This window comes from Phlebotomus papatasi, chromosome 2, assembly GCF_024763615.1.
Source record: "Phlebotomus papatasi isolate M1 chromosome 2, Ppap_2.1, whole genome shotgun sequence".
In the NCBI taxonomy this organism is placed as follows: Eukaryota; Metazoa; Arthropoda; class Insecta; order Diptera; family Psychodidae; genus Phlebotomus; species Phlebotomus papatasi.
This window is the reverse complement of record NC_077223.1, coordinates 53434504-53449638: the sequence shown is the minus strand read 5'-3', so window position 1 is coordinate 53449638 and position 15135 is coordinate 53434504. Positions and strand designations below refer to the sequence as shown.

The 15135-nt window shown below is 33.6% G+C and overlaps 2 protein-coding genes across 5 annotated transcripts in view; one reads left to right on the top strand and one right to left on the bottom strand.

Moving 5' to 3' along the window:
• The window catches only part of LOC129801656 (uncharacterized), a 76926-nt gene that overhangs the window by 48464 nt on the left and 13327 nt on the right, over positions 1-15135 (top strand). The window contains exon 8 of one of the 2 annotated variants that reach the window (XR_008751715.1): positions 6510-6634. The exons of the other annotated variant lie outside the window; for it this stretch is intronic. The gene's annotated coding sequence lies outside the window, so the exon portion shown is untranslated. Of the gene's footprint in view, positions 1-6509; positions 6635-15135 lie in introns of those variants that run through there. 2 annotated transcript variants of the gene reach the window in all.
• Positions 7966-15135, bottom strand: part of LOC129801655 (uncharacterized) — a 71143-nt gene continuing 63973 nt past the window's right edge. For all 3 annotated transcript variants that reach the window (XM_055846910.1, XM_055846911.1, XM_055846909.1), the window contains exons 14-15: positions 12779-12999; positions 7966-8627 (exon numbers count right to left, since the gene is read on the bottom strand). In XM_055846910.1, coding sequence (XP_055702885.1) covers positions 7995-8627; positions 12779-12999 — 854 coding nt within the window. In that variant the 3' untranslated portion in view covers positions 7966-7994. The remainder of the gene's footprint in view (positions 8628-12778; positions 13000-15135) is intronic.

The window sequence follows — 15135 nt, the reverse complement described above, 5'->3', positions numbered from 1 at the left end:
TGAGAATGAGCACAGCACTAAAAACAGAGTCATTTTGAAAATAGAGGAATAACCCATTTGAGGATTTAGCAAAGGATTTAGTGTCATGAGTAGGAATTAGTTTCTTATATTGAGGAAAAAAAAATAATTAAAGAAAAAAAGGAAAAACATATAAAAAACTGTGAAAAGAATGTCTCGTAGAATAATTTTTATACGTTTTCAGACTTAATAACTTTTGTACTTTTTCACAAAAGCACTCTCTCGATAGGAAAAGACTAAAAAAAAAGAAATGCATCAATACCTAAACCAAAGAATAAAAAAACCGACAAGCAAAAATAATTAGAGGAATTATTGAAAAACAAAAAACAATATTGAAAATTGTATGAAAAGTACCAAGGAAAATGAACTCACCAAATAAGAGAACCAAGAATTTCTTTTAAAACTTGTAGTAATTTTTATTATGAGTATTTTTTTCGTGAGAAAAAAAAATGCGAGAAACCTTAAAAAGCGTGCGAAAGATATCTTTAAACAACTTTAGAGCTCCCACTTTTTTCAGCAGTCCAACAAGTAGAGTTTGTAAAAAAAAGGGACAGAAAAAGTATGAGGAAAAAACGTCAAAATTTTCGACAGATTTTCTAATTGTTACGTGTAATAAAAAGTCAAGTTGAATAAAAAGAAATTTAAATCCTTTCATCATCGCACATTTTTGGAGACATTTTCTTTTAGCATAGCCACTTTTTTATCGGTTAACTGGGCTGAGAAGAATTTAAGCGGTATCAGCTCTTTTGTCCCAGGGATTTTCTCCACATTTTCCCGAGACACAGCTTTACCTACTTTATCTTCGGAGGGCCTCAGATAAGCATTTGAATGAAAACCGTTTGCTGTACATATACATCAATGGGCAACTGAACTAGATTGATAAATTTCTCTTAGGTCTGTTCTCTTGCCATATACTCTGAATGATTTCGTGTTCAAAATTGAAATAAGACAGTTTAAAAAATCAGAGTGGGGCAATTGACTTTAAGAACACTAGGGGAGACTGGGGCAAAACTTGTCAAAACGCATATTTAATCAAGGGGGAGATATTAGTCGAAAACTCGTGTACACTACTTCCAGCACTTCCTGAATTTATATGGAAAACGTCAAAGACTTCCACACTTCCGGAAGTGCCATAGGTGATGTCCAGCACTTCTTGTACTTCCAAGTACTTCCAGGCACTTTCTGGCGTTTGAATTTAAAAGAAACGAGAAAATCTAATGTGAATTTTCTTCAACAGCTGGATTATTTTTCTTGAATTTATTCGATATCGCAATTGCATTTTAATTCAACTAAAAACAGAATCTCAATTTTAACCCTCTAACGGGTAAGACCGCTTCCAGGCGGTCATTCTATAAATCGCATTTACTGAGATAATATTACTAATTTGAAGTAGAAATATCTACAGTGTTCTCAGTTATAGTCTTACTAACTTATTTTCTGAAGCTGAACTCATTTTGACCTTTCGTTTGCTTACAATCTTCAGTTTTGTGTGACAGGTCAGAGAAAAAACAACAAAATGTCGCTCGCGACATTTTGTGTTTTCAAGTGCAAAAAAGATTGTTTTAAAGTAATTTAACTGTAGTAAGAATCTTATTTCCTGAAAGATATATTATTCTAGTTCAGAGGTGTGCAAGAAACCGTTGAAACCGAATTAACGTCAAATGAAACATGTATGTCAATGGTCAAAACGCTAATATAACAAACTTATTTTGACGTTAATTCGGTTTCAACGGTTTCTTGCACACCTCTGTTCTAGTTTCTATATTTCAATTTATAAATGTGAAAAAAAACTAGAAGTAAGAGTTTTAGAAGAAAAAAATGAAGACCGCCTGTGGGCGGTCTTATCGGTTCAAGGGTAAAATTTTCAAAAATTACCGATTTTAAAATTATATAGTAAAATGTATTTTATTTTGCAATATATTAATCATGGAAAACAATTGAGATTACACGAAGACTGTTTAGAATGAGTAAAATGGTCGATTTCTGCGAATTAAGCGAACAACAAAGTAGATCACTTTTTACCATTTATTTAAAACTTTGAAAATAAAAAGAAACAATATATTGAGTTGATAAAAGATTAAAGTTCTAGTGCATTAATTGAATGTGAAGTCATCTTTAGACTAGATGTTAAGAGCAAAATCTTTTTGGTCAGTAAAAAATAAAATATTGGTCAGTAAAAAATCAAATTCGGTCAGTAAAAAATAAAATATGGTCAGTAAAAAACTTAAAATCAGTAAAAAATTAAATTTGGTCGGTAAAGTCAAATTTGGTCAGTAAATAAAAAATCAAATACGGTCTGTTTTATGTTTTATGTTTTATGTTTTATGTTTTATGTTTTATGTTTTATGTTTTATGTTTTATGTTTTATGTTTTATGTTTTATGTTTTATGTTTTATGTTTTATGTTTTATGTTTTATGTTTTATGTTTTATGTTTTATGTTTTATGTTTTATGTTTTATGTTTTATGTTTTATGTTTTATGTTTTATGTTTTATGTTTTATGTTTTATGTTTTATGTTTTATGTTTTATGTTTTATGTTTTATGTTTTATGTTTTATGTTTTATGTTTTATGTTTTATGTTTTATGTTTTATGTTTTATGTTTTATGTTTTATGTTTTATGTTTTATGTTTTATGTTTTATGTTTTATGTTTTATGTTTTATGTTTTATGTTTTATGTTTTATGTTTTATGTTTTATGTTTTATGTTTTATGTTTTATGTTTTATGTTTTATGTTTTATGTTTTATGTTTTATGTTTTATGTTTTATGTTTTATGTTTTATGTTTTATGTTTTATGTTTTATGTTTTATGTTTTATGTTTTATGTTTTATGTTTTATGTCGAAACTACTAATTTCTGACACTACAATTCTGAAATTAAACGGTACATATCCTAAAGAATTTTACCTAATATTAATTCACAAAATATCTAGGATATTTCTGTCAGAATTTCCGTTTATAATTCTATGAAGTTTATCTGCACATTTTTTGCTTAATTTTTCTTATAATTCTCACATTTATTTTAATCCTTGCTCTTAAAGTAAATTGTGAATAAATTAAATTGTTACGTACAATTTTTTTTCAAAATTTTATCAATAATAAAAAGATTATAGAGATAGCAAAGCGTACCACATTTGCAAAATACTCTAACTCACGATTCTTTACAGACGACCTCGAAATGCGTGCAATTCGGGGTGCTTGCAACTCGGAATGCGTGAAAATTCGATTGTGAATTGAATTTTTGGGGGTAAAGAATCGCGTCGAGTAAACTGTTTCTGTCGGTCGAAATGAATAAAATTGGCTCGACGCGATTCTTTACCCCCAAAATTCAACTCACAATCGAATTTACACATATTCCTTCCGAGTTGCAAGCACCCCGAATTGCACGCATTTCGAGGTCACCTGTAAAGAATCTCAGGTACCATAAGCTTATCTGGGCTTATCACTAGTCATTTTCTATTTTAAATAGTCTGAGTGGGGAAGACCAACAAAAGAAAGAAGTTTTTCTTTTAAATCGGTAAATAAAAATTGGAGATAGAGTTCGGTCCATATGGATATAGTAAGGGTCGGGGTACAGTGGATTGGGGTAGAGAATTATGGGATTATCATTACAAAGATCTTGCTCTCAGATACAATATATGCTAAAATTTCATCTAAATCCCTTCATAAACACAGAAAATGCAGTCCGGGCAAGACATTTTTGGTTATAGCTCGGGTCAGGGAACATCGAGGGTGGACTGCGACCCAACGCTGGAACGGTCTCGACCTCAGCTACAACATATTAAAATTGAAAGATAAAGCATCGTCTAGTTTTCGAAATATTCGAAATCGATTAATCGAAAATCGATTTTTCGATTAATCGGACCTACGATTAAATCGGATAAAATTGGAGTGTCACAGTTGTAGTGCTCCACGAGAGCTTTTCAAAACACCATTTTTTTTTGCATTCCGATAATTAGAACCGGAGATATGACCATTAAAAAATTCAATTTTGACCACCTCTAGCTCGGGTCAGGGGGGTCGGAGGGGGTTAAGTTTGGTATCGATCGAAAGCTCTTAGGCCCAGCTATAACATTAAAATTTGAGATCGATTGATACCATAGGGGCTTATTATTGAAAAAAATTTTGGGGTATTCCAAAATGGCGGAAGGGGGTGAGGGAGGGTGGATCTGACATCACCTACTTCTAGCCACCTATCGACATTTAACCCTTGCCGAAAACCGCTTGTCGATATCTCTTTCCGTTCTCTCTCCAGAAGTGGTTATACGACGGATGGACGGACGGTACGGGACGTCCACGAAAATCGATTTTTAGCGCATATGATATTCGTGATCTATGAGTGTCAAAATGTGTAAATCCAAAATTTGGGCCCGATCTGACGAGGTCGGATTTCACCTCCCAAGAAGCTAAATAGCTGCCTTATAGAACCAAGTATTAGACAAGTCTTTTAGTGCACTTTTAAAAGACTTAAAGTGAAAATTTTTTGTTGAAATTCTCATAGCAGCTCTTAAGATCCTTAAGAGTGCGCCACTTTACTCATAGTAATCTCAGTGATGGAAGCAAGAGCGTTATAAGTAAATAAATAGATTTTTGGTTCTATAATGCCTTTCTTAGGGAATTCTACAAGACTATTTTAAGAAAAAAATTGCTGCTTGGGCTAGGACCACAAAAGCTGAGATTGTAAAGAATCTCAACTAATTAATCTCTTTGTGTAAGGACTTTAACGTTCAAATTAGCTTCTCTGTCTCTGTAAAAGAACAAATTTAAGAAATATAAGGGCATTATCAATATAGAAAACTTTCAAATTCTTTCATAAACTTTAAAACTTGCGCTCATCTTGTCACTCTTTTAGTGTGTGATTCGAAAAAAGCTCTATGCGTGTTTCCTCCATGTTTTATTGAAGTCTGTTATTTTTCTCGTAATCTTTATAGGGTAAGTGTGCCAAATTTCGGCATAGTTGCATGCACGCGCCAAAGTCTCAAATTTGAAATGTAATATCTTTAATAGAAATTGATTTTTTTTATTCCTTTTACTTAAGGAGTGTTGCTTAGAACCTTGTAGACAGTTTATCGTCTTTATTTACTCTAAAATCATTCTTAATACATTTTAAAATGAATTAAAATATAGACATAGCTGTGGTGCCCTATTTCGGCCACCTTCATTCTCATAGTTCCTTGCCCTTCAGGAATTCTGCCAATGCCTTTTTCACGTCATCTCGTTTGTCGAAGCTACATTTTTTGTTTTTCTTTTGCATTTTATATTATCTAGAGTATGTAAAAACTAACAATTCATGGAAATTTGAGGAACAAAAAAGGCGGCCGAAATTGCAAGCTGGCCGGAATTTGGCACACTTACCCTACACAAAAATTGTTAGGATCAATTTGAGACTTATATTTATTATATTTATGAAAAAATTTACTAAATTACGTAAATTAATTTACGGAGCTAAACCATCCCAAAAGAATCGACCATTACTACAGTATTCCAACTGAAAATGTAATTTGAAATTTAAATATTTGTAAAGCATTCAATTAAGTTTCATCGCCCGGCCGGAACAAATGTTATACAATATTAGATAAATATTATATACTAATAGGTAGAGTAGGCCTACTATAGTAGGGATAGTAGGCCGATTGTAGGCCTACCCTCCATATAAAAGACTGTGTCGTTTTACTAGTGGAAGAGACTTTTTGCCAGCATTAGTATTGGTGTGACTGCCGTGTACGTGTGAATCACAAATATTAATTTTATCATCTGATGAGGCCATTTTCTTACAGGAAACGTAATTCTTAAGCTTCATTGGCTACTTTTATGCCTCTTTTCGTATAAATCTTTGGAAAATAGTAAAAAAATTGCACATTTATTTTCGATGTTATTGTGGCAGTGGAACATATCAGAGACACTGTAGAATGAGTGGAACTTATCTCAGACAATTACAGAGTACGAATATCATATATTTCTAAATGAAAAATATAATACAAATCGGACTCAGATTTTTGTCAGACTAGTATCATGGAAATATGTTATAACTCCGATTTTGTTCCGGCCGGGTCCATTGGAACAGAGCGATAAAAAACAACACTAATTTAACCCTCAGGACAATCTTTAATTGCGTTACATGCTCACAAACATTTTTCTACTGTAATTAAATGAAAAGCGCAAAAATCATTTCATTTTTGAGACTTCCACTTCTGCAGTACTTCCACCTCAGTGTACACCACTTTCGAGCTAATATCTCCCCCTTGTATTTATTAGAAATAAAAAAAAAACACCAAATATTTCCTGTTAATAGATGAGTTAAAAGCAAAGAATTTTTTTATTGCCTTGATCAGAACTTATTTTACAAAACGAAAAGTATTGCAAAATATGTTGAAAATTGAAATTTTTTCTATAAAATTCTTCAAAAATCCAGATTTCATTTTTTTTAAATCCTACGTTGAATGATTAGTTCAACTCATCTTCTAACAGAAAATTTTGATTTTTTTTTATTTCAGATGAATCTACTCTAAGTATACTTATCCACCGAAAAGTAGATTTTTAAAAAGTGTCACCGAAAATCCGGTCCCAGTGGATGAATTTTAAAAATCTGTAAATGAATATTTCAGAAAATATAGTTTAACTGTTGTACTTTTATATACGTAAGAACTTAAATAAAATTAAAAATTTTAAATGTTGAAAAAAAAATTTAGAGTAAATATGTTGTGTTTTTTGTTTAATAATAATATGATGTTTTTTAGTCGTTTTGGCCCACGTTACCCCTTAACAGACAAAACGTTACAATGTGTATAAGGGACACCGGGGCAAAGTTAGCCACCCAGAAAAATTTTTCAATGCGTTTGTAATAAAAAGCTTGTATCGTGCTGACAAATTTTCAAAGGATAGGAAGGGAAGTGTTTATTTGGAATAAATAGTTGTTTTTTTTTAAATATTTCTTCTAAGATAAGCTATAACATCCCAATACTTACTAATGCGTAGCTAATTCTGCCCCGGTCTCCCCTACGTATGTTGTTTTTTCCTAATCAATGAATATGTTAAAGTACATTGTGTTGTCAGTCGATTAATAATTTGGACGGACAGGGAAAGAAACTCCATGACTGTTCAAAAGGCAGAGCGAAAAAGGAAGCTCAATCGACAATCAGGGAAATAAGTGGAAAAAAATGTGCTGCGATGAGTATTTTCAAATTTAGAACTTTGAAAAGAGGGCTCTAAATATTTTTTTTTTTCAAGTTCTTTGCTGATATCTCTTTATGTCTCATGTTCCCTTAAAAATTTTTCAAAAATTTGCATGAAACATATGAAATGGATATTAAAATTAGACTACAGAAAGAATGTTTAAAGTCATGCATATTTTATTTTTGATTTAGGTACTTATGGCTCCGGCAAACCTTTTAGGTCAGGAAAATTTCATGAAGTCGAAATTGAAATCCTTTTTTTCTCACACGTTTTGCATAAATCTATCTCATTCTTTCGGACTCTTCTTCTTCTTTTAAACATCACAACAAATTCAATTTAGCTCAATCGAATTTGTAGTGCGAAAGAATGAGATGTGAATTTTGATTTCATGAGATTTTCCTGATGTAAAAGATATGTCGGAGCCATTAATATAAAATTTTAGGTCAATTTCAGATACCTGGTTATAGCGAGGGTCATTCAAATTGATTTATCACTACTATTCTAAAATGCAAATTAACGAGTGCAACGAGAATTAATAGTTGAAAATAAACTTTGCAATAAATCTAAATTTAGACCACGTTTATTCAGAACTAGATAAAAACTAGCTTTAAAAAATTACTAAATTATTTGGAGTTTAAATTTTACACTGAAAAGGTCGTTTCTTTAAAAATTGAGGACACTGAGCTGTTTATTAAATTTTCTAGAGAGAATTTTTAAGACTTTACATACCTGCCCTGGAAACCTAATAAAATCTTAAGAGAATTATTAAAAAAAAACTCTTTCCATTGGTCATAGTAAAAGTTTATTTATTCAGATCCACTATCGTGAAAGACATCAACTCCCGTCTGAAGCTGAGCACTAAGATCATCTGCCTTCTCCGCCGACGAGGCATTGTACCCAATTTCGTGATAGCGAATAGGATAAGTGAGTTGATTTCCCTTGTCCCAGGTATAAAGTTCCTTCGATCTGTGATTGTATCCCACGGTAGTCGTCTTGCGGAAGGGATTTGTGAAGGCCAGATTGACATCCAACAGCTTCCCATGGTAGAGATCCAAGGCTAATCGGATCTTTGTATTGCGTTCAGTGACTGAATCAATGGCATATAGAACACCACAGACGATGAACATCTCCCCAACACGACGATGATTTACGCTGATGTTCCAGCTATAGAGAATGTCCAGGTTTTGTGCATCTAACTTAGCTACGAGAGTATTATTGGATCCTGCAGTGGCATAGATCAACCACAATCCATTGTCATCTACACTGAAATCCACCGAGTTGTGTTCTGTCGTATAGAGATGCCCAGAGGAATTAGCCATAAGATCCGGAATATCCCGAAAGGCCACTTGACGCTCAACTGAGAGATCATAGCGGATGATCCGTGGTTGATTTTTCTCATTGTAGTAGAAAGACCCATTGAGAACAACATGAGTATTTCCCTGCAAATAATCCTCTTAGTATCTCTCTCTTTAAAAAAAAAAACCTTCTCAGCAGTGGCGTATCTAGACACTTATGCGGGGGGTGCGGTTGTACCGCGAAGGCGCCCATACCAAGGTAAAAATTGTTCGAAAGCACAAGTGTTACCAAAAAGACATATTTAACCTATATTATTTGTTCTCGTCTTCAACTTTATTAATTTAATTATTTTTAATAAAAAGTTAAACGCAAAAGTGGAATCTCCTCCTTTTCAACGAATGCAGTACTAAATGTCGATGAACAGTAAACAATCAAAATTTTGAAGAATGGTATTTTGTTCTGAAAGCATGCGTAGCGATTAGACTTCTTAAAACAGATGGTGCACAACCGGCACAATCGAGCACAGCTCAAGAATAAAATGGTTATAATTGAGCATAAGTCCTGCATAGCTCAAACAAAATGGAATCTAAATTTTTAAGTGTTTTTTTTATCTTAATCCTTTTATTTTTAACTCTTTCGTCTCCTTTGGGACTCTGGGTACCCATGGAAAAAATAATTTTTTTAGTCTATTTAGAATCGATAAAATTCCGATTCTTGTGGATGATTACAAACTATAAGGATGTCCAAATCTAGGATATTTTTTGCAGGATCCCAATTAACTCCTGAGCTAAGATATTTTTGGTCAAAAATCGTGAATTTTCGATTTTCTGCTTCCTTGCAGATATTGTGACTTTTTTGATATTTATAGACCCGAATAAGGAAAAACCTCTCGGGGCCAATAAGTATGATAACTAACAATTACAGATTGCATAAATTCGAAAAATAATTCTTTCTTAATGGCCTCTACACATTGGGAGAAATTTTTGTCAAAAATTGCTTTTTTGAAGGAAATTCCCTGCAGCGTTGTAGGGGGAAACGTCAAATTTCTGTCAAAAACGCAATTTTTGACGAAAATTGCTCCCAATGTGTAGACACATTAAATTTTCAAAAAACTTGTTCAAACTTGATGGGAACTCTCATCCGCAAAAATCTAGAGGTCAAATGTAAGGTTATCCTGCCAATGTCCGCCATTTGCTTTTTGACACCAACCTTGCAAGAAAATTCCAAGCGGCAGCGAAATTTTTGCTAATAGGGCCGATAATTTTGACATTTGGCAGCGAGGGAGATTGCTTTCGGGGAAATTTTTCCTATTCTTCCAGATTTTGGTGAATTCTGATTGTCCAGGAAGTGTTTTTTTGGCTCTTGAGAAAGCTTAATGTGTCTGCAATAACATCGTGTTGAGAGAAATGTGTGTTAAAGTGTTATTGTGTGAAATATTTTGAGGAATCTGTTTACAAGCAGGAGCTGGGTGTCCTTTTTAGCACTTCCTGGACGTCCCACAAGATACTGGTCAATAATTGTTCTTGTTTTAGTGATCAACCTTGTAAAGGAGTCATTTGACACGCAAAAATAATTCACAAAATTGATATTATTGACTTTTAGAAAATTGAAGTTTGTCCAAGTTTGTCTCCTTTTCGTTCTTTTGGGGACGAGAGTTCCCATGAATTTTCCAATTTCCCAGAGGCGGAGAAAATTCTTTCTCTACAAAAGTATCATATTTGACCTCTAAGACTTACAATAAAGTGAGTTTGACTGAAATTCGTACGCTGGATATGTTGTGGTCCGGAAAGAGTTAACGGCTGTACGCGTTTTCAGCACAATACAAACCGTTTCATGCTTAAGCTATGCAAATTTTAAGCACAATATCTGAGAAGTACGATCTTTATGCACAATCAGAACCATCTTATGTTTGAGCTGTGCATATTTAATATTTATTTAAACTGCTTGGGGTTCGACTTTGCGCTCGTGATCCGGAACCACTTACTGATGCTCTGTATTGTTCTTTCTTTAATTTTTTTATATTTCTTTTTTTTGTGGCTCGCGATGTCATTTATTATTTGTATAATTCATGTTTTTTGTTTCTTTTCTTGTTTTTTTTTTACCTTTTAATTACAACAATTTATTGTGCACAGTGGCCAAACAGCTATTTTAGCTAGACCCATTTCTTACCATTAAGGCACTCATGGATAGACTCTCAATTTATAATATTATTATAAAATTGTAAACCTGACCATACAATCTATGAAGGGGTTTTCCATCGTTTTACCCTGGAGGTTGGTCACCAACGCTAAGACGGCGATGGCCGCAAGGTACGGTGGGGTTAACATGAGTTATTATATGTTATTAATGGTAATGAAAAATAAGTGCAATACAATACAATACAATTTCCAGTACAATTTTAATTTTGTAGGGGAGACTGGGGCAAAAAGTCACAAAATGGATATTTTATTTTTTTACAAGCTACTCGAGCGCTTCAAAAATTTCTAATTAGCACAGTTTTATAGGAAATTTACCGCTCAACAACTTTGTGAAAGTAATTTTCCTCTATTTTGTAAGGAAATACGTTTATCGAGCCAATTTCTAAAAGATAATTTTGTGACCATTCTCAAAAATGCTGGGGCAAATAGTACCAGACATTGAGTATTATCATATTTTGATTCGCTTCATTACAGGCTTCCGTAAATTTGAAAAAATACCTAGAGGACATATTTTCATAGAAAATTTATTCATCTACACCTTTGTAAAACACCGTTTTCTCTGCGAGAAAATTGAGAAAACGAGAAAAGCGCTTTTCAAGCTATTTTTGAAAAAAAAAAACACACAAAAGACTGCAAATAGTTTGACCAATACAAACAACAAGCGGCGAGACATGATAATGACGTTTCTTTTTACCGTGATAGATCAGAAATTGCTTCGCTTTTTTGTTACTTTTTTCTCTATACCTTTTGTTACTTTTTACTCCAAGTGGCCATTTTTAATAAAAGGATTTCTGGAGAAAAGAACTTTTGTGAAATTCTAAAATAGATAGCGGATTCGTATTCAAGAAATCCAAATTATTTAGAAAATATTCACCAGTGCATCAATTTTGGAAAATAAGTAGGTAATAATTGTTATCTTCTGCAAGGCAAATATTTCTAAAATAGGGCTAAAAATTTCGATATTTTTTATTTTCTAAATTCCTTGTTCGAATTCTAAGAAACTTACGACATTGAATCTATCTTTTTTACCTTGGAAGATATTGAATTTTGAATTTTTCGATTTGTGACTTTTTGCCCCAGTCTCCCCTATTTAAAGTTTTTTTTTTTATTTCAACGCTAAATCTTGAAAAAATATAAGGACAAAATGCATTTTAGGAGCAAGGGGGACGTCAAGAAAGTTCTGCAAGAAATAAGGCGCCCCCAGAGAGCACGTGAAGGAATTTAAAGTGCTCCAGCTTTTAAACTCCAAGTTTTACTTCAACTTGAAATCTTGGAAAAATTATAAGGGCAAAATGCATTTTGAGAGCTTTAACTCTTTCGTCTCTTTTGGGACTGTAGTACCCAAAGAAGCATATGCATTTTCTATGAAAAACAATTTTTTTTAATTATTCATAACTGATAAAAATCCTATTTTTGTGGATGATTACAAACTATAAGGATGTCTAAATGTAAGATATTTTTTGTAGGACCTCAATTAATTCTTGAGCTTAGATATTTTTGATTAAAAATTGTGAAATTGGCTTGCAGCATATGCTGTGGTCCGGAAAGAGTTAAGGGCGCCAAAAAAGTCTTTAGAACAATTGGGCGCCCCAGAAAGTGTCTGAGGGAATTAATAAAGCTTTGTCATTACTTCAACACGAAAAAGGCATGCATATTTTTTTTTTAATTATTTCAAACGTGAAATTTTGGTAGATTATCCAAAATACAATTTAAGATTCAGAGGACTCCCCAGAAAGTTTTTGAGAAAATTAAAAGTTCTTTTTTATTTCAACGCGAAACTTTGAAGACTTAAAAGGACAAAATAAATTTTAAGAACTGGAGGGGCACTCCAGAAAGTCTCTGAGAAATTAAAAGTGTTAACGTAAAATTTTGGTAGATTATAAGAACAAAAGGCATTGTAGGAACTAGAGGGGCTCTCCAGAAACTCAAGAGTCTATTTTATTAAAATATTTTTTTACTTCAACGTGAAAAAAATAAAATGTAAGGGTTCAGTTGTCTAAAAAAAAGGAACATCGGTGCCCCTGCCTGGAGAATCGCGCCTGGGCGGGCCGCCCCTCCCGCACCCCTTTAAGTACGCTACTGCTTCTCAGTCTCACCTGAAATGGCCTTTCCAACCGGTAACTTTTAGTCGCAATATTATTCCTATAGACGGCTTTATTGGCATACTCATAGAGTCTGAAACTATCATTTTCCTTTGTAGCCCAAATCTTCTCTCCAACAATGTCATTTTTGGGTGTAGGATCCTTAAGCCATGCCCCATAATTTTGCTCAGTAAATTTGTGGTACACAGGCTTTCCCACAGCATACAAGACACAGTCTGCAAAAAAAAATGTTCATCTTGTCAACTGCAATTTTAAAGCCAGAAGATACTAGAAGTTTGTGTTGCTCTATCCACAACATTCGAGACTAAATTGAACAGAATTTTGGTTTGGGGAATTAATATTGGTGCAGGATAGCGTGGTACTTTTAATTGGATTTTTGAGCACTTTTTTTCTGAAACAGTCCAGAAGAGAAATAATCGGATAGTGATAATGTTTGTACCACAGGAATCAATGTGCTTATATTTTTCATTGAAACATTGTCACATTATTAATTTACGGTATTCAATATGCAAGCATTTTTAACTTTTTTGTATGTGTTTGTACTCTCATTATTATTATTATTGATTGAACTCCACTGACAAAGGAATATGATACACATGGATTTTCCCTTGAATTTTTCGATATTTTTAAATTTTCTACTTTGACCTGCTGTAGAGTAAATGTCCTAATTCAAAACCATTTCCAGACGCTTTAACTTTGACAGAAGATTCAACACATTACGTTCATATTTTTTCTGAAGAGAATTACATAAATTTGCTCCTTTACTCTTCTAGAATGTTATTGTTTAGTGAAAATGCTTTAGATATAATTTGAAAACTTCTTAAATACAAAAAAAATACGCAAGTGTAAAAGGCTTCTATTGGAAACAAATTAATCCAAATGGAGACAAGGGAAAGTTTCTAACTGGAGACAAACAGTCTCCAAAGTTTCTAATTGGTAAACATGATCGATCGATGAAAAATTCGACAGTGAAAAGGTACACTTTTAATTTTTCTGAGAAATTAACAAATTAAAATTTTGTGAATATGAATGGATTTTCGCTTTATTTGGAGCAAAATTAAACTAAATAATGAAACTGAGGTATAGAAAATATATAAATAAAGCGTGTCCTGGATTTAAATCCAAGTTTTCGACATGAAGTTAGTCACAATAGGAATTGAGTTTTGTTTTAATTTTTTTTTTAAAGTTTCAAGAGAATTTCGTCAGCTTTTCATTTCTGAAAAATATATTGAAAAAGGTTGTGTTTTGGCTGAAAAAAGTGATAAAAATGGAGAACCTGCGCAAAATGATCGTGGACACGTACCTAAAGAATCCAAAAGCGAGCTATGCTAAAATCGGAAGGATCACCGGAAAGTGTCCATCCACGGTGCGAAGGGTTATATTACGCTTCAAGGAACTCAGGACTGTTGTTCGATAGCCAGGATGTGGCAGAAAACCTGGAGCTGTAGACAAGAGGATGGAGAAGAGAGTGTTGGCGCTTTTCCAGAAGCAACCTTGCCTTTCAGTCAGAGATGTGGGCAAAAAGCCGGATATCTCCAAGAGCTTAGTGCAGAGAATCAGAGAGAATAACGGATTGATAACGTACTACAAAGCTCAAGCTGCTCCCCATCTCACGGACAAGCAGAGGCAAAGTGCCAAAACGAGGTCGAGAAATCTGAGTGATCGAGTTTTGACGACGTTCGACGAAAATGTCGTAAAAGGTGAATTTACTCAGTTGCCCGGCCAACAGTTTTACACGGCGAAGACTCGTACGGGTGTAGCCAGCAAGTTCAAGTTCAAAGAGTACGACAAGTTCCCGAAGAAATATGTGGTTTGGATGGCAATCTGCTCTTGTGGACGTCGCAGCGAAGAATTTTTCGTGACAGGGACGATGAATGTGGATATCTACATTAAAGAGTGCCTCCAAAAACGACTTTTGTCACTGTATCAAAGCCACGACATCCCTCCTCTATTTTGGCCTGATTTGGCATCATGTCATTACGCGAAAGCCACCCTGGAATGGTTTTCCAACAACAATGTCAAATATGTAGATAAGAAGGTCAACCCGCCCTGCACTCCAGAAGTCCGTCCCATTGAGAAATACTGGGGAATTTTGAAAGGAGACTTGAAGAAGAAGGCTAATCCAGCCAAAGATTTGCAGGACTTCGCACGAAAGTGGAAGAAAGTCGTCAGAGATCGTGGGACGACCTTGGCCAGAGCCAAAGAGTAGGGAGTAATGAAGATGGTGCGAGATTTCGCGGAGAAACCGCTTGAATAAAAAAACCATAAAGTGGATTTGAATCACAATGAAATAGTATTTTTATATCTACTATAGTTTTTTAATGAGAGTCATTTGTCTTCTTGGACTTTAA